This window comes from Camellia sinensis, chromosome 13, assembly GCF_055761805.1.
Source record: "Camellia sinensis isolate YWXY chromosome 13, ASM5576180v1, whole genome shotgun sequence".
Classification (NCBI taxonomy): Eukaryota; Viridiplantae; Streptophyta; class Magnoliopsida; order Ericales; family Theaceae; genus Camellia; species Camellia sinensis.
The window spans coordinates 20,523,606-20,543,921 of NC_138973.1; the positions used below are offsets into that span (position 1 = coordinate 20,523,606).

At 37.0% G+C, this 20,316-nt stretch overlaps 1 protein-coding gene and 1 non-coding gene across 2 annotated transcripts; both read left to right on the plus strand.

Annotated features, from left to right (window-relative positions):
* The first annotated feature begins 1,501 nt into the window (after positions 1–1,501).
* Positions 1,502–14,643, plus strand: LOC114321805 (putative beta-1,4-xylosyltransferase IRX9H). Its single transcript, XM_082901687.1, has 5 exons — positions 1,502–1,695; positions 1,824–3,246; positions 13,378–13,633; positions 13,829–14,039; positions 14,290–14,643. The coding sequence occupies exons 2-4, from the start codon at positions 2,378–2,380 to the stop codon at positions 13,997–13,999; spliced, it is 1,296 nt and encodes a 431-aa protein (XP_082757813.1). The 5' UTR covers positions 1,502–1,695; positions 1,824–2,377; the 3' UTR covers positions 14,000–14,039; positions 14,290–14,643.
* A 3,932-nt stretch (positions 14,644–18,575) lies between these two features.
* TRNAS-CGA (transfer RNA serine (anticodon CGA)) lies at positions 18,576–18,657 on the plus strand. Its single transcript has one exon. It is a non-coding gene; the product is annotated as a tRNA-Ser (tRNA).
* The last annotated feature ends 1,659 nt before the right edge of the window (positions 18,658–20,316 follow it).

Consider the following 20,316-nt stretch of genomic DNA (forward strand, 5'->3'; position numbering starts at 1 on the left):
GTGGTGGTCTTTCAAGGTTTTTGTTACTAGTTTGACCATTAGTATGCCCATTACTCTGCATAGGTTGTTTATCTCTAGCCAATCTTTGCTGAAGGGCATTTGAATTTTCCTCTATATGCCTTGCATTAGTTGGTTGATAAGTATTCATTCAATCCAAAAAGGATGTTGCCCACCTTTCCATTGTGTTCATTAACTGTTGTCCCATGACATCTATTAGGCCACCCAATGGATTCATTGGCTGAGTAGATGGAACAGTAGATGGTCCAATTCCTTGGCCTCGTCTAATATTATGAACATGTGATGCTTGTTCCGAAGTGCTGGTCTGTTTGACCATAGGTTCTGATAAAATGGGTGTTTCCACAGGATGTGTTATCACATTATCCTCTGGATTAGACATTTCTACCTCTCCTTCCATGCCTTATTTCAAACATTCATTTTCTTCTTGTCTCCTACGTCTAGCCATTTCAATCAGTCTCACCGAGTGTGCCAAAAATATATGTTCGCTTTTTGGCTTTCAAGGGTTATTACAGTAATTTTGAGCGTGCCAACAAGGATCAATCAGTCCTTACAGAAATTTAATTGCCAACCAATTATCAGACAATTGTGTTTTAGTTCTTTCAGCCTCAATGAAGAGGACTTTTACTGGTGGCTTTGCTTAGAAAGAATAAACTGACAATGATTAAATGAAGAACAATTGCAGTATTTCATTAAGTAAAACGAAAGACTTACAATGATCCAATTCAGCCTCGTAGAGGTTTACAGGAACAATCTACTTGAAACTACTCTTATGAACGAAATGCAGTGCAGGAATTTTAAAGTACAGAAATGCAAAGAACAGGAAATGTAAAACTGGAAAGGAAATAAAGTAGATAAAACTGGTTTTTTGGATCTTAGTCTGGGGCTTTTTTGGGGCCTTCTCTGCTATTTATACTTCTCAAGGATAACCATCGAACTGTACTTCTAACTGTCGAAACGCTCTTCCATTGTCGTTGATCATGTTGCCTTATAGTTAGCTCCACTATGCCAATACCTGCAGTTAGGCTTCCCTCCTGATTTTGAATTTAAATGTGAGTAATCGTTGAACCCACATCATTTTGCATCTCTTTACTGATCCAGTACTGCGCAGATCTTATAAAATCCAATATTAATTGTCACGTGTACGATCACGATCGAAGGTTGGAATTGTCTTCCCGTATTATCTTCAACCTGCCACGTGTTGAACCGTGATTGGCTCCCTACAAAATATGTAGCCAACATATATGTATCAATATATTAATTAATGTTTTTATAAATAATGTAACAGTTTTAAATCTTTATAATTTATATAATAAATAAGATCATAATTTTAAAATGATCATATCATAATTATATTAATACATCAATTAATATGTATAGCATCGGAATCCAAGTTATAGAATAGCGACAGTCTTTTAAATTGTGATTTAACTTTAATGACAAATTAACCTTCTATCTTTACCCAAAAAAAAAAAAAAAAAAGTCACTGCCTGCCTAATATGAAAACCCCCAAGTCAATCCCAGACACACACTAGCCAACAGTGATTGGGTGTTCAAGCAGAGAGATTAGGATTTCCACTTTCAAGCTCACTCTTCCATGTCTTTTTCATCTTCATTTGACTTTTCTCCCAATATGGGTTCAAGAGATCGAAGACCCATTTCTAATTTTACCAAAATGAGGTAACCCATTTGTTATGTGTACAAGTTTTTCATTATTTGAGCTCGAAATCTCTTTTTTCTTTGGTGGGTATGAGCTGAATTTTTTCTGGGATTTATTTGTTGAGTATTGGGGTTTTGATTGATTTCAGTTGAGATTCAATAGTCCTTACTTGTTCAGATCAAGAACTTCATTACATGTTCATAGATTCTCTTCACATTGCTGAGATTGCTAGAGAAAGTTACATTTTGGCATGAATTTCTGGTTGTGGTTCTGTTTGAGGATGTATATGTGAGAAGAATATTGAAGAGAACTGATGGTCTGCAATGTTGGGTTGACCCAAGTTAAAAGGGGATGTCTCTGAGAAAGATGAGAACGCCTCAACAATGATGGTGTTTTGTCCCAAAGTTAAATGATAGTCTTTTAGCACTGATAGTGTTTCATTGTTTATACTGGTTTTATGAGTTTTCTATAAGGAGAAGCTGATAATATACCCTATTGAATTGGTTACATTTTTCTGATGTGGTTTTCAGCGAGACGTGTGCATAAATCGACGGGTAATTTTTATTAATTAGAATGCAAATGTGAAAAAATTATCTGCACTTAGAAACATGTTCGCTAGCTGTTTGCGGTATATGTGATGTTTGACATTTGTTGAAAGAAATTGGAGTTTAGAGAAGATCAGTTTGTGCTGTGTTTGTTTCGATGGCTTCCATTAGGAGGGCAATGTCTCCAGTGCCTCGACCTGGATCATTAGTAAATGGGGAAGCCTGTTCAGTTGCTTCACCCTTGTCAAAGTCTTCTTCATGTACTCAGAACTACCCACCAGCTGTTGGGTTGTTACTTGGTCTTTTCTCAAGAAGATCATCTCGGCCCCTAGAAAGGCTAAAACCAAAGGGGCAAGTTTGGAGGAGGTCTCTTATCCTTTTTTTCATATGTTTCGTGGTTGGGGTTTTCTTTGGGCTTACCCCGTTTGCTTCAATAAATTTATCTGTGAATCTTATGTCCGAACACCAGGCTTTATCCCTCAAGGTGGTTGTGCCTTATGAAAAAGTTCAGTTGTTTGATGTTGTGCCAAGAAATGTGACACCATTGGTGGACAGTTCAGCTGTAAATGATAATGCTACATTAGTGCCACATGAGATGAAACTGGAGCTCCAAAATGGGACTTTTGATGATACCCTTGTCGCTCAATCACTCACTCAAGACATGAACACAACGTTTCATAAGCTTTTGATCATTGTGACCCCATCGTTTGCTCGACCATTTCAAGCCTATTATCTGAATCGCTTGGCACACACATTAAAATTAATCCCACCTCCGTTGTTGTGGATAGTTGTGGAAATGGGTTCTCAGTCTCCAGAAACAGCTGACATATTGAGGAGAAATGGTGGTGTTATGTACCGGCATCTTGTGTGCAATAAGAACCTAACTGACATAAAAGATAGGGCTGTGCACCAAAGAAATGTAGCGCTGTCTCACATTGAAACACACCGTCTTGATGGAATTGTTTACTTTGCAGATGATGATAACATCTACTCTGTTGATCTCTTTGAACAGATGAGGCAGATCAGGTATTTTCTTTTATCAAGTCATTGCTCCATATCCTGCATAGATTTTTCTGCAATCTATTAACTTTCTGTATTCAATGCTGTACTCTAATTTGAATTAAGTTCTGAAGCGACCCCACATGACACATTAAGATTAAGATGTGAGTGTGACGTAGCCGCTAGAGAATTTTAGTTTCTCTGACATAGACGTCTTTATTTTTCTTTCTTTTGAGCCTCCAGAATACTTTGAATTTAATTTGCTAGAGAGTTCTAATGCTGAGATGCATACATATAGACAGGCTTATAGCATCCTTCATTTTTCTGAAATTTTTTGGTTAATCTGTTGAGATCTGCAATTATGTGTGTCCTTGTGTGTTATACAACACAACCACTTGTGGGAATTTGATTTATGTAATTAAATGCTTTCTTTAGGTATATGGCTATATGTATAGTTGATAATTAGATATGCAGAAAAATATATGGGCAGTTGCAAATGGTTTTATCTTCCAACAGAACAAGTTACCATATATTCTCATTATTTAGATGGAAAAGAATTAATAATGTCAAACTTGCTTTGCTGAAAGTAACATGATACTAGGTTTGTTGTCCATAGTGTGCACACATAATGCATCTTCTCTATCTGAAAATTCACTAACTTCCATGAGACTATCATAATCTGTTCAATAATATGCTAACAACAATATGTCCTAGACATTCAATCAAATAACAAAAACTAAAGTTACATTTAGAATGGGCAGGTGCCAGGTGTTGGACCTACATAAATCCTTAATCGTAAGATATAGGGATATGTATTCAAAAGTTAGTTTGCAACACAACACAACACAACACAACACAACACTACAACTGTTAGTAAAAATATAAATAACATAAATTGAATTATTTTTGGAGTCTTAAATGCGTTATGATACATGAAATCACCAAATATTGAAAGAATAAATGTGAAATTCTCTTGATAGCAACTTAAAAATAATATGAAAGTTAGTATATATACTCTGTAAACTGTCCCGACATTGATTCCGGTTAGCTCCTTTTAAGGGTCCGACAAGACTCTGTAAACTGTCCCGACATTGATTCCGGTTAGCTCCTTTTAAGGGTCCGACAAGACTCAGTAAACTGTCCCGACATTGATTCCGGTTAGTTTCTACAAGGGTCCAGCAAGACTCCGTAAACTGTCACAACAGTGTCTGTTACAACGGTCCGACATGACCCCGTAAACTGTCTTCTACATCGGTCCGACATGACCCCATAAACTGTCTTCTACATCGGTCTGACACGCCCACACAGTATCTGCTACAACGGTCCGACATGACCCCATAAACTGTCTCCTACATCGGTCTGACACCGCCATCCAGTGTCCTCTACACCGTTATGACACCACCATACAGTGTCCTCTACATGGTTATGACACCCCCATACAGTGTCCTCTACAACGTTATGACACCACCATCCCGTGTCTTCACCAATGGTTTGACACGACCATACAGTGTCTCTTATCCTCTTTTATTTTTATGTATTTTCTTATTTTGTTACTCTCTCCAAACTCAAGTTGGTTAGTTCCTATCCCCCTTGAGTTTGCGGGGGGCTGTTAAAATTCACCTACTCTCCACCTACTTCACCCACTTAAACCTACTCCACTAAACCTAACCCACTACACCACTACCACCTCACCTACTCCACTAAACCTAACCCACTACACCACTACCACCTCCACTTCACCTACTCCTTACCTACTACACACTCACCCTCTTCTATATATAGGAATCATGAATCATTGTATCAACATCAATATCAATCAATAATACAATTCTCTATTTCTCTTTATACATTAAATTTCTACATGGTATCAGAGCCATAAGATTTAGGCCCGTATTTTGTTTTCTCACCGGCGGGCAGCCGGCCGGCAACCTTGCCTTCGCTGCCCGCTGGAATTTTGTACACATACCTTCACTTTCCTGCCTCTTCCAACTTTCTTACAACTGTTGTCCCATAGATGGGCTTCATATCTACCGGTCCATCTATGCCTTGTGACACCTCTATACTGTGAAGTCCTCTGTCCAAATGCATCAATGGACTTCCTATGGTCAACCTGCTTCTGATCAAGCTTCTCAGACCCTCTTTTCTTCCCCTCCTTGAATGGTGTTTGGTACACCTCATGGCCTCTAAATGCATAGTAATCTGAGTATTGCTGGGCTAATAACGAAGGCCTCTCGAGCGACTGAGATGGGGCTTCATATTCCCTTGCCCATCCAGCATCCATAACCATCACTTTGTCACAGTCCATAACTGTGGGTATTCTGTGAGCTATGCTGATTATTGTACACGACACAAAGTCCTCGCGAATGATTTTCTGAATGACAGCATCGGTCTGGGAGTCGACAGAAGCCGTTGCTTCGTCCATAAACAGAATCTTGCTGTGTTTCAGCATGACTCTCCCCAAGCACAGAAGCTGTCTCTGTCCCACACTCCAATTGTCTCCGCCATCAACCACTGATGCATTGAGTTTTTCAGGCTTTGCAGCCACAACATCTTTTAGTGGTACTGTTTTTGTGCGAAGGGACAGAAATCATCACATTTCCCACCTTTTTTTCTTTTATTTTGTCCTCCACTTTACACCTCACATGCCTTCTCTCTGTCTAAACAATAATTTTCCACCATCTCCCTCTTTTTCTACACAATATTTTTGTACCACCGCCCACTCCATGATACCAATATTATTATTATTATTATTATTATTATTATTATTATTATTTTCACCAAAAAATAAAAAAAAATAAAAAAAAAAATTTCATTCCAGTTGATTTTTCTGCATTACCACACCTACCATTCGAGTTTGCCAAACACACTTGCTTTATTCATATCGGGACTCACCCCGATCACCATTTTACATCAAAAAAAAAAAAAAAAAAAAAAAAAAAAAAAAACAAACCAACAAAAAACAAAACAACCGCACCCACAGTGGGATTTTTCTTCTCTACTCTACTGCGGGCCTCTTCTTTTTGCTTTTCTCTTGATTGTCCCGTGACTGCCCAGCCTCCATGCTTCCTAGACCACCAAGCAAGTTGCCTCCTCCCTGCTCCTCCACTACAGTATATGGCGGCCCTCCAAATCGGAACATAACGGTGGCCTTCCGCTTCAGTTCCTTGTTTTCTGCCTTTAGCACACTTATCTCTGCTCGCGCATCCTTATACATGCGTTGGAGCAGAGCCAGTTGGGCGTTTAACTGCTGCACCTCATTTGTCCTACTCTGCAGCCGGTTCGACAAGTTTGTGACCGCAGTCATAGTTTCAACACAGGACTTCAATGTATACTGATTAGCTTCAATATCCGTTTGCACTGCCATTTTTTGCTCCACCGACCGCATCGGAAAGTTCAACGGAGCAAAACCAGAGGTGTTTGGTTGAGGTTCACGGGCCACCGCACCAGGTATCTCTCCTGTTGTCTCGTTGAGGTCGGGAAAGAGAGTGAGCAGACCACGGGAAGAAGAGGCCATGTTCTGGGTAGCTGAACGGGAAGAAGAGGCCATGTTTTTTGGGTTGCTGAGTGTTTCAGAGAAGCAGCGATTACCGATTGGTACTATCAGACAGGGTTGGTTACAGAGTGTTTCAAGATTTGCAGCTCTTCGAGACAAGCTCTCTGAGAATGCAGAGGTTTCAACTGGTTTGTTATACTTCCAAGCCTCAGCCTCCGCTTCGCTTTATAAAGACCCTGACGAAGAGGCCGACACGCGTTCTGTCGGTCACGTGCATCGCCGCGTGTCTGGCGCGCCTTTTGATGGCTCGCCGCTCGATGATTTCTGTCGGGCACATCTTTTGATAAAGTGGGCGCGCCTTTTGAGGGCGCGATTTTTGAGGGCTCGATATATATATCTACATGTATCTCTTTTGGGCAGCCTATATACACACTCATATAGTGTCTTCTACAACGGTCCGGCATGACCTCGTAAACTGTCCTACTACATCTGTCCGGCACACCTTTTTATGGATTGGGCACGCCTTTTGATGGCACGCCTTTTGAAAGATTGGGCACACCTTTTGAGGGTGCGACTTTTTAAGGGTCCGACAAGACTCTGTAAACTGTCCCGACATTGATTCCGGTTAGCTCCTTTTAAGGGTCCGACAAGACTCTGTAAACTGTCCCGACATTGATTCCGGTTAGCTCCTTTTAAGGGTCCGACAAGACTCAGTAAACTGTCCCGACATTGATTCCGGTTAGTTTCTACAAGGGTCCAGCAAGACTCCGTAAACTGTCACAACAGTGTCTGTTACAACGGTCCGACATGACCCCGTAAACTGTCTTCTACATCGGTCCGACATGACCCCATAAACTGTCTTCTACATCGGTCTGACACGCCCACACAGTATCTGCTACAACGGTCCGACATGACCCCATAAACTGTCTCCTACATCGGTCTGACACCGCCATCCAGTGTCCTCTACACCGTTATGACACCACCATACAGTGTCCTCTACATGGTTATGACACCCCCATACAGTGTCCTCTACAACGTTATGACACCACCATCCCGTGTCTTCACCAATGGTTTGACACGACCATACAGTGTCTCTTATCCTCTTTTATTTTTATGTATTTTCTTATTTTGTTACTCTCTCCAAACTCAAGTTGGTTAGTTCCTATCCCCCTTGAGTTTGCGGGGGGCTGTTAAAATTCACCTACTCTCCACCTACTTCACCCACTTAAACCTACTCCACTAAACCTAACCCACTACACCACTACCACCTCACCTACTCCACTAAACCTAACCCACTACACCACTACCACCTCCACTTCACCTACTCCTTACCTACTACACACTCACCCTCTTCTATATATAGGAATCATGAATCATTGTATCAACATCAATATCAATCAATAATACAATTCTCTATTTCTCTTTATACATTAAATTTCTACAATATATATATTAAATCATGTTTATAAATTAAACAAAATCTGTCAAAAACCATTTAAAACTCCAATTTATGTGATTATGGGAGAGGAATGGGGTCAAAGTTTTAGGCTAGATAGCGTTTCTATATATCAAAAAAGGAAGAAGTTCTAGAGTGATTAAGATGTAATTTAAGAGGTTCATTTATTAACCTACAAGAAAAAGATCAGTAAATATTTAGTTCTGCATTTATTAGGCAAGTGATGAAAGAAAGCGGAGGCAATAGACTCTAGTAGCTTGAGATCATTAATCCCTTAAGTGTTTACAGGATTTGTCTGATTTGCTGGCTTCAAAAATAAGTGTTGAGACAGGTGCCTGGTTAAGTGGTTTGTACTTGTTAAATGCCTTGAGGGTTGGTGAACTTTTTGTTAACATTTAGAGTTATGGCAAAATTCAGGATTGGAAATGTTCTCTTTAAGTTGGATGGCATATATAGTGTCAATTAGAGCTTTGGAATTTGAGAATATAACGGTGTCTTTGGGATTCCTCAAGTTGGAATTTATGGAGGTCCTTGTTTTTGCCTTGTAGGTGCTGTTTTGTATCTATTATTTTCTTTCTTTTCCTGTTTTTTTCCTCTTAAAGCATTTCTTTAGGTTTGGGTATTATTTCCTATTCTAGGGGATGAGATGAAAAGAGTGATTCAAGGCTGTAGATGCCAACATTATTTTTGATGATGAGCTTAGATTTTATGGTGTTAATAATGATGTCATAAACAAGTGAGTTGATGCTAGAGAAGACTTTGGAGGGTAGTCCAGTTGCTTGTAGAGAAGCATTAGCATGGTTGAATAGGTTGTATATCCGTGAAGGTGGAGAAACAATTAGATAGTGGTTGATTAATTCAAAAATTGTTAAAAAGCTTCTTTTGTGCCTTCGGAAGAGTTTAAGTATCTGTAGTATGTATAGGAAATACTACCTACCTCTCCCACGGAGTTAGGGTTTAGTGTCTGGCATAGGACTTTAAGAAAGAGGTGCAATGCAGGCTCACTAATCCCAAGGATGGTGATTTTACCATGGACTTTAAGAGGCATAATAGAAGGTTTATAATGCTTGTATGATGGTGGGAAAGAGAGGTGTCTCCTTGGAAGAAGTTTCAATAGATTGAAACCATGAATTAGATGCTTTTGGTTTAGATAGAAAGGTCCTGTTAGTGTCAGATTCTTACTGCCATTTTTTACAATCGGTTTAAAGGGGAGGAATGACGTGCCAAAAATTTTAACTAGGTGAAATTACTCTTTGACACCTTAAAAAGGTGGAGGGCTTATGTCACGACCCAAACCTGCCCCTATAGGTTTAGTGTTGTAACCAGCTAGTAATCCTTGAATTACCAAAAGTCTCTTAACAGAATAACATATAAATAAGGGTTACGGAAGCAAATATACTAAATATACATAGTCCATAGAGCTGTGCAGACATACATGGGACATAAATTTTCGAAACAAACTTATATTCATATATAGATGTGACGTCAAAAATGCATTAGTCATACGTCGCCAGGGCCACATATACAGAACTTTCAAAACATGTTCAGATTAAACATAACATCAGAAAGTACAACAATCCCAAAGGCTCAAACCTTGGTCAGATCTCAAAAGGGAACCTCCACGGAAGGCATGACGGCTAGCTAACTCCAAAACTTGCCAGGCAGTAACTTAGGCTTGGTCACGCGCCTGTTCACCTACATACATAAAAATAAATAGTGAGCGGGAGCCTAATGAAAAATAACGGAGTAAAAAGTTTTAATGGATGATATCCATCACAGAGTCAAAAATTAGAATTCATTACTGAACATATTTATATTCACATTCTTTTACAAGTCAATAACAGAAATTAGAATACATACTTAATCTTACATCCGTTAGCGATAACAGATCACACACAAAGTATCAAGGGTCATACTTGTCAGTTCCTTATAGGAACCTCCGCTTGGGTATGGATAACTTGTCAGTTCCATTAAGGAACCTCCAGACCGAGTACGAAAAACTTGTCAGTTCCACAAAGGAACCTCCAGCTGGGTACAGAAAACTTGTCAGTTCCACAAAGGAACTTCTGGACCGGGAACCAATAACACCCTTGAGCCATGGAATTGTTGCCACAAATACTTTTCAAAATATGGACAATCATTCATTTATACAAAGCATAGCATTTTAGAAAATTAATCATTTCATATCATCAGAAAATAATTAAAGTCAAACATAACTTTACAGAGTTATTACTCACGATTAACAGATGGCTCCAAGGCAAACAGATAGGATGGGCAAATCAGACGTCTAGTGGCGCTTGACCTACATAGTTACAGAACGAACACATACTGAATTACACACTTGGAAATATTAACTTCTTTCATTTCATTCTTAATGCGTTTCTAAATCTTAACCTGTTATTGAGTCTTAATCATGGCCTGAGAGTGCTTAGGATGCAATGTGGATGCCAAAATGCACTTGAACACATTTAACAAAAATTGTTGAAAATAGGAGTCTCTCTTGAGCTCAACTTCCCTTGCTCGAGCGGACATGCAAACATGTGAGGGGACGCTCGAGTGTAACTTCTTCCGCTCGAGCGGTCTGTAAACTTTGAAAAAGTATTAGTTAAGTGAAATCTCCGCTCGATGGCCGCTCGACTCTCTCTCGAGCGTGAGACTCATGACCTCGCTTGAGCACAACTCTTGCCGCTCTAGCGGTCTGCAAAACATGCAAACTTTTGGGAGCATGCATTTCACGCTCGAGCGGACTTCAGGTCGCTCGAGCGGACTTCAGGTCGCTCGAGCGGAAGTGTAAAAGTCTAAACTTGAAAAACTTAAAGAATTGAAAATCATTTCATAAAATCAAGGCCCAAAAGTATGTCAATTAACCAAAATCCCAACTTCAAATATACAAACATGCCATGTATGTAATGGTTTGACTCCAAAACTTCCAAAACATGATCAAGTGGTATAAATTGATGCAACACAAGATGAATTCTCAAAACACATGTAGGATGAGTACACGCAACTTGAAATTCCTTGAGATCAACCTCCAAACTTCATGAATTACACATGCATGTGAAATTTTTTTGATTCCAAACTCAAGATGCTATGATATATGCATGCATGTATGGAATTACTTAACCTTCTTCAATTCTAGCTCAATTCCCTTATGAATTCACCTCATTCACTTGGTTCCATGCATTAATCAACTTCATTACAAAGCCAAAGACTAGAATTCTTACCTAGAGTCTCAATTGTACAAGTGTAGAAGTTCACCTCTCAATTCTCCAATTATTCCTAGCAATTCTCTTCTCTCCTAGTTTTAATCTCAACCTCTCCCTTTTCTTACTCTCTCTCACGTTTGTTTGTGTGAATAGGCTCAAAAATGTGTAAAACAAAAGAGTTAGTGCACAAACTAGCCTTATATAGGTTTGGTTAGAGAGTTTAATTAATTAAGTTTACCACTAATCAAATGAGTATAATTTATTCTAATTAATTCGTTCCGAACTGAATTTTAATTAAACCTACCATAAAATTCTAAAAATTCTAATTAACACATAAATCAAATCAATTTCTGAATCGGATGGGGATAAGGCCTTCAATTCGCAAACCGAAACGAAAATATGAACAGATTTTTTTACGTTAAACAGATATAAACACAAATAAGGCAACATATGATGCAAAATTTTGATTTAATTACTTATTAGGCATAATTAAGTATGTATTAACGTTAATCATGGGTCGGGGTTGTTACAGCTTACGTGTAGGTCCTAATAGATGGGGTTCTTGTCCAATAGGTCCTATGATAATTAATGACGTTGTTCATCAAACACTATTAAAAAAGTCACTAATTGTTAATTTTCAGCGACAGTTTGAAAATTGTTACACAAAATTTCACTAATTATAAGTTTTAGCGACAGTTTAAGAAAATTGTCACAAAAAAATGTCACTATTCTAATTTTCAATTTTCAGTGACTGTTTGAAAAATTTGTCATAAAAAAATGTTACTAATTGTAAGTTTTAGTGACAATTTATAAAAACCGTGACAAAAAATCGTCATAAAAAATTATTTTTAGTGATGATTTTATTAGGATTTATTTTCAATAGGACTTAATGGAAATTAAGTCCAACTATTAAAACTTATTGGTAGTTTACTCTAAAAAGGTTGTTAATTTTGTTGACTGTAGTTTGAAAAAATTACATGGTTGAATTGATATAAAGAACATAGTGAGGATACTCTGGCTTGGAGTGTTACTAGGACTCATGATGAATTTCTTTCACACTGTGGAGTAAAATGTTTTAAATGTTTTTTACTATGCACTTTGGCATGACTCTTTTCAGTGTGACTGTGTTTCGGACTTGGATTTATTCCATGCAATGATGTGGAAAATACTTGCATTGATTTCATATTGTGGGATAGACAAATTTTCCCTTGTTTATAAATTGGAGTTGACTTTTTTGAGATCTAACTATTTTGTAGTAACGTCACTGTAAGAAGTTTTTAGTTTTTTTTTCTATATAAAACACTTGCACTGATTTCTTGCTGTGGGATAGATAAATTTATCCTTGTTTTCAAATTGGATTTGACTTTTTTAAGATAAATTTATGCGTATTGTAGGCAGCATTAAGTCAAGTTTCCTAAAGCTGTCCTAAATCACAAAGGAATTTATTTATTTTAATCTTTGAGTTGTTTTAATATTCTATCTAGAACATGTCTTCTGATTGGTTGATGGTTATCATGTCTTCCTTTGCTTTAATGATGGTTGAAAATATTTAAGAAATCAGAAAATAAAGGAGTTCAAAGTAGCTTGCTTCTGTAATTGGTACCTTTGACATTATGTGGTGGCCATTCACATATCAAGAGATCAATTATTATCCTTTGCGAGTGATTTATTTACCCAATTATCTGCCCTTAGCAGTCATTTGGTGTTTCCTTACTGCAATGGCTAATGGGGCATTTTGGTACTTGAACGGTTTTCCTTCATGCATTATCTGTTCTTAGCAGTTGCTCGTAGACTGGTTGGGGCTCCATTTTGCTTAAATAGGGGTGTTAACGGCTTATTTAAAACAAAAGCTCTTAAACAGCTGTTTGGTAAATTTGAGAACAGTTTAAAAAATAAGCTGCAATTTAGCTTTTCTGAAAAGCACTTTCCGAGGTGCTTATATGTTGGTTGTCATTCTCCATCCATGTGAGATTTTTTCTTGACAGACATGTTTCAACCTGCAGGCGTTTTGGAACATGGATGGTGGCCAAGCTAATGGAGAGCAATAGTAGAGCTCTTCTGGAGGGTCCAATTTGTAATGGGACTCAAGTTATTGGGTGGCACACAAATGAAGTGACTAGATCTAGAAGATTCCTGAGATTCCATGCTGAAATGTCAGGATTTGCCTTCAACAGCACTATACTTTGGGATCCAAAAAGATGGCACCGTCCCACTGTTGAACCTATTAGGCTGCCCGATATAGTCAATGGAGGTTTTCAAGTTAGTTTGCCCCTCCTCTCAATTTGTCCTGATATTGATGTTAGTATAACAAACCATTTTATGCTGAAATGACAATAGCACCTTCCATAATGGGAATGGTGGCGGATGGAGCTAAAATAAGCTCATCCACAAGAAAGGACAAAATTACCCCTTTTAATTGGATCTTATGATTGACCTTGTTAATTTGCATTTCAGGTGAGCACATTTATTGAACAAGTTGTGGAGGATGAAAGCCAAATGGAATGCCTACCACAAAACTGCTCGAGGATCATGGTTTGGCATCTTCACATTGAATCATCATATCCCTATCCTCTTGAATGGTTTATGAAGAATAATAATGTAGCCGTCATTGCTTCACTTGCTTGAAAGTTATGATTTAACGAGAATCCCAGCAGGAATGATGAGGGTAAGTGCATTATTTTGACGAGACTCATATATGAGAACTGTAAAATTATAAAGTTCACCCCCCAGGCCCTCAGGTAAAAAAAATGAGGGTGTCTTTAGTCCCCCTTACCTTTTAATGTTTTTCAAAGTACTTGTTATGCTTCAACTACTGCCATTTTTTTGTTTTTAAAATGTTCCATTTTATGGACTGTATCTTGTTAGTACCGCCCAGTTTCTTCTCAACTGGTTATTCATTTTCTCCCATGTTGTAGGAAGGATTGGTGAAGGATCACGTCATGCGCTACCAATATATAATCTTCAGTCCAACCGTCTGCTGCCTGCTCTGAACACTCATGCGATCATCACACTTGCTGATATGAGCTTCATCACCATAGCCCTGCGAGTATCCACGGACAATTTATTATTTTATTATTTTTCCCACTGAACTAGTGTTTTATGTTTGATTTTTTTGTGGGTAAAGCTAGACATTACTGTTTTCTGTACAGTTGCTTGGTTTATTACCTTGTGTTGGTTGCTCTTTGCAAAGAAGCAAAATTGCATCCAACTGTCTCCAATTGTTGTTCGAATTGCCTACCATTGTTCTGGTTATAGAGAACTGTTGTTTTGGTTGATTGCTTACTTTTTTCTTTCTTTTATTTATTTTAATTTTTTTTTTTCAAATTTGCGGTCCAACAACTCCTTGTGTAAAATAGGAGGGACTTTTTCACTTACCTGTTTGGTATGTTTTGTCTTCATCTTTGTGTTCTTTTGTGTTTTCAAAAATAAAATAATGAAAAGTTCAAAAGTATCAAATTGTTGTCTTTTATTTTTTATTTTATTTTATTTTTTTGTTTTGGTTGTGGAAACAGTGTTTACATTTTAAAAAAAATAAGGGATTGCGAACATAATTACAATGGGCTTGTTTGATATAATTTATTGTAAATTAAAAGTTGATATTCAGAACGCAGGAGGTGAACGAAATATGAATGAAATATATATATATATATATATATATATATATATATATATATATATATATTTTTCTCCTAAATTCATGATTCAAACATAATATGTATTTTTAGGACAAATGTTAAGAAATTTTAAATATTATATAATCTGTATGAAAGTAAGTGTAATACAAAATGTATGAACTTTTTTTAATTTTTTTTAACATAGAATTACCTAGTCTAGAAAAAATAAATTAAAATTACGAAGGTTCAAGTGCTAATGGGTTGTTGAGTGCAAAAAGAAATATAATCAACACTCTTAAAACAGGTAAGTCTTAAAAAAATTAATGAGTAAATTACAAACATATTCAAGGTTTACTTAAATTATAAAATATCTCATGTAGTTCTGGAAATTACATTATGTCTTTTAAAGTTTTTTAATATCATCAATTTAATTAACAGTTTTTAATGATGTTAAATTTTTGGGATTTTTATTGATAAATCTCATTTAGAAGTGTTTTAACTCAAAAAGTCCATAAGAAATTTCTTAACCCATTTAGTCCCATGTATGTATAGTTTTATTTCATAAAATCTTTTTTCTTGATTTACACTTTTTTAGACTCTTATACCCTTATATTTAATTTTGATACCCTTACAAATATTTTTTGAACGGTTAGCAATTTTATGATGTAAATATTCATATTTTAACATTCACATTGGTAAGAATGTAAAATTGGCCCGTGGCCCGTGGGCGGCCCGAAGTTCGCCCCCGGGCCGGGGCGGGCCCGGTCCATTGACAATGTGAATATTCACATTGACATGTTAACATTTACATTGACAGAAGTGGAAAATTGGTCCGCGGCCCGTGGGCGGCCCAAAACCCGCTCGTGGCCCGTGGGCTGCCCGGGACGGGTCCGGCCCGTTGACAATGTGAATATTCACATTAACATATTAACATTCACGTTGATAGGAGTGTAAAATTGACCCGCGGCCCTTAGGCAGCCCGAAACCCGCCCGCGGGTCCGACCCGGCTCGTTTACAATGTGAACATTTACATTGATAGGAATGTAAAATTGGCCCGCGGCCCAAAGCCCGCCCGTTGCTCGAGGCGGGACGGGCTGTAAATATTCATATTTTAACATTCACATTGGTAAGAATGTAAAATTGGCCCGTGGCCCGTGGGCGGTTCAAAGCTCGCCCCCGAGCCGGGGCGGGCCTGGTCCGTTGACAATGTGAATATTCACATTGACATGTTAACATTCACATTGATAGAAGTGTAAAATTGGCCCGCGGCCCGAAACCCGCCCGAGGCCCGTGGGCTGCCCGGGACGAGCTCGGCCAGGCCCGTTGACAATGTGAATATTCACATTAACATATTAACATTCACGTTGATAAGAGTGTAAAATTGACCCGCGGCTCGTAGGCGGCCCGAAACCCACCCGCGGGCCCGGCCCGTTTACAATGTGAATATTTACATTGACATATTAACATTCACATTTATAGAAGTGTAAACCTGGCCCGCGGCCCGAAACCTGCCCACGACCCGTGGGCTGCCCGAGGCGGGCCCCGCCCGGCACGTTGACAATGTGAATATTCACATTAACATATTAACATTCACGTTGATAGGAGTGTAAAATTGAGTCGTGGCCCATAGGCGGCCTGAAACCCGCCCGCGGGCCCGGCCAAACCCGTTTACAATGTGAATATTCACATTGACATGTTAACATTAACATTGATAAGAGTGTAAAATTAGCCAACGACCCGGAGTGGGTTCGACCTGCTGACAATGTGAATATTCACATTGATATGTTAATATTCACATTGATAAGAGTGTAAAATTGGCCCGCGACCCGGAGCAAGCTCGTTTGGGCCCGGGGCCGAACCCAGCTCGATAGCTTGGGCTAGGACCTGGGCCATCACTTTGAAGCTCGGCCCGCATAAGGCTCATTTAAGGCTCGGCCCGAGGCCCGGTGTCTTTTTTGTGAAAAATAATAAAATTTTGGGAGAAAAAATTAAAAAGAATTTAAAAAAATGGCGAGGCTCACCCAAGTCCAAGTCTAGGCCCAAGCCCCTTGGCTCGACCCACCGGGGCACCCAAAGCCTGAATACTTTTGTGCCAGGGTTAGGGCCTAGGCCTAATTTTTTGGCCCGTGGGCCGGCCCGAATTTTGGCAAGCACCCACAAGGCTTTACATGGGTTGGCCCCGGCCTGGGCTGGGCCGAGCCCCTACACATTAATGATATGAACATTCACATTGACGGTGTGAACATTTACATTGACGATGTGAACATTCACATTAGGGGTATTTTGGTAATTATGTCACCCATAGGATGTGAACATTCACATTAGGGGTATTTTGGTAATTATGTCACCCATAGGACTTATTGAAACATAAGAAAATAATGTGGACTAAATAGAACATAAGTAGATGAAAAGGGTATTTTGGTCTTCTTACCTCAAATAGGAACATTCACATTGACAGTGTGGACATTCACATTGACGGTGTGAACATTTACATTGACAGTGTGAACATTCACATTGACGATGTGAACATTCACATTAGGGGTATTTTGATAATTATGTCACTCATAGGACTTATTGAAACATAAGAAAATAACGTGGACTAAATGGAACATAAGTAGATGAAAAGGGTATTTTGGTCTTCTTACCTCAAATAGGAACATTCACATTGACGGTGTAAACATTCACATTGACGATGTGAACATTCACATTAGGGGTATTTTGGTAATTATGTCACCCATAGGACTTATTGAAACATAAGAAAATAATGTGGACTAAATGGAACATAAGTAGATGAAAAGGGTATTTTGGTCTTCTTACCTCAAATAGGAATATTTACATTGACAGTGTGAACACTCACATTGACGATGTGAACATTCACATTAGGGGTATTTTGGTAATTATGTCACCCATAGGATGTGAACATTCACATTAGGGGTATTTTGGTAATTATGTCATCCATAGGACTTATTGAAACATAAGAAAATTATGTGGACTAAATGGAACATAAGTAGATGAAAAGGATATTTTGGTCTTCTTACCTCAAATAAGAACACTCACATTGACGGTGTGAACATTCACATTTGGGGTATTTTGGTAATTATGTCACCCATAAGACTTATTGAAACATAAGAAAATAATGTGGATTAAATAGAACATAAGTAGATGAAAAGGGTATTTTGATCTTCTTACCTCAAATAGGAACTAATGGAATAGTCAAAAAGAATATAGGTTGGATGGAATAAAGCTCTTAGAAAAAGGATTTATCAAAAAAGCTCCCTAAAATTTTATTTCAATTAATAATTCAAATAATTTTATTATTGTATAGGAGAATAGTTAAAAATTTTAATTTTTCAGTTAATTCTGTTAAATAATTTTTTTTTGATAATGAGGTATTTGAGAATTCCCAAACTACAGGAGGCAATTTATATTTTAAACAAATCTTAGGGGGTATATTTGTAATTTACCCTAAATTAATTGATTCAAAGTGAAATAATCTAAATTTTTTAACCAAACAAGCCCCAAAGTTTGTTCAACTAAAACAATAGACTTAAATAAATAATATTTTAGATTAACAATAAAACACTTGTGTCGATATGTCCGAGTGGTTAAGGAGACAGACTCGAAATCTGTTGGGCTTTGCCTGCGCAGGTTCGAATCCTGCTGTCGACGTTGATTCTTATTCAAACTTTTTGAGGTAAATTACACTTTGGTCGTTTTGACTCTTGATTTTATTTTATTTTTTTCATTTCAAAATATTAGTTCTTTATTTCATTTTTTATTATTTGAAAATATTAATTGCTTTTCAAAAATCAAAAATCAAAATAATATAAATTTTTTATTTTGTCATTTTTTAAAATTCATTAACAACGCAAAAAGTATAATTATGATAATTGATATATCTAAAAAAATGTACTATCAAAGGATAATTTTGAAAAATTAATATTTTTAAAGTGTAATAATTGTACTATAAAAAAATTAGATTCTGCAAAAAAGACTATTATTTTGGGACGGATGGAATATTTATTCTACTTTTTCTTGTTTCATTTTTTTTTCAAATTACATTTTGCCCCTTATGTTTGGCCATTTCTCTCAGTTTGACGCTTCGGTTTTTTTTTTTTATGGGATTTTTATTGATAAATCTCATTTAGGAGTGTTCTAACCCAAGAAATCCATGAAGGAAATTTATAACCCACTTAATCCCATGTATTTATACTTTTATTTTATAAGGTTCTTTTTTCTTGATTTACATTATTTTCTTAAACTCTTATATCTTTATATTTAATGTTGATATTTATTACACCAAAAAAAAAAAAACAATGGTTCTATATTGACTGTCATTATGTTTTGGTATTTCCCATAAATCAAGATGTTGACTATCATTATATTCACATTAATTTGAAATTAAATTTTGTCACTGTGTTGTCAATTGGTATTAATATTATTCACAAACCCATATAATATTGAATGGTGAATACTTTTTTACTGTGTTCATTACCATTGTGATAAAGGTAATGTTAAGATTGACATCAGCATTGCATCAAATTACACAGCCATAAGCCTCAACTTTAATTTTGAATACAAACATGATGTGAATATTCACACTAAAACATATGAATGTGAATAGTCACATGAATTCTAGAATATAGATTATTGATATGAATATTAATATCATGAATAAAACATCAAATAAATTAATTTAGTCATATTAAGCCAATAGTAATGTGTACATAATTATAAAACAACATAAACCAATATGAATATTATTATTGACTTTGTAGTAGCAAATATTATGACAATATGTCATTGTATTTTATTAAGCACAATCAATATAATTAATTATAGTTCTTTTGTCCAATGTATTCTAATGTTTACAAAATTACAAAGAATGTGAGATTCATATTCATTTTTTTCTCGCCAATGTAAAATGTGTCTTTGGATACCTTGTATGTCCCTAGCATGTACACAACGACATCATTAAACTTCATGCATTTGTTGAGGTCAACTTTACTGGTTCATAACACATCAAATAACTGCCAAAATGACGTTTCCTTCAAACAATCTAGCTGAGGATTTGAGAACTTGGTGCTCGTCATTAGTTTTACTAACTTAATGATGCTAGATTGGTAGTTGACTTTTTTCATGTTCACCTTTTGGAGGTGTAATGCCCTCAAAATAATTACAATAAACCAACTCCCAATACTAGTATAATGTGATATAAATAAAATAAGAAGCTTTCATTAATCAGAGTTAATATACAAAAGGTGATACATGCGATATATATTCATAAATCGCTCATCTTGAATCTACAGCATGTGTTATAAGAGGTAA

Coding starts and splice junctions, on each gene's coding strand:
- LOC114321805 (XM_082901687.1), top strand. CDS start 2,378: ATGGCTTCCATTAGGAGGGCAATGTCTCCAGTGCCTCGACCTGGATCA. Junction 3,247..13,377: donor GAACAGATGAGGCAGATCAG/GTATTTTCTTTT, acceptor TTCAACCTGCAG/GCGTTTTGGAACATGGATGG. Junction 13,634..13,828: donor TAGTCAATGGAGGTTTTCAA/GTTAGTTTGCCC, acceptor TTTGCATTTCAG/GTGAGCACATTTATTGAACA.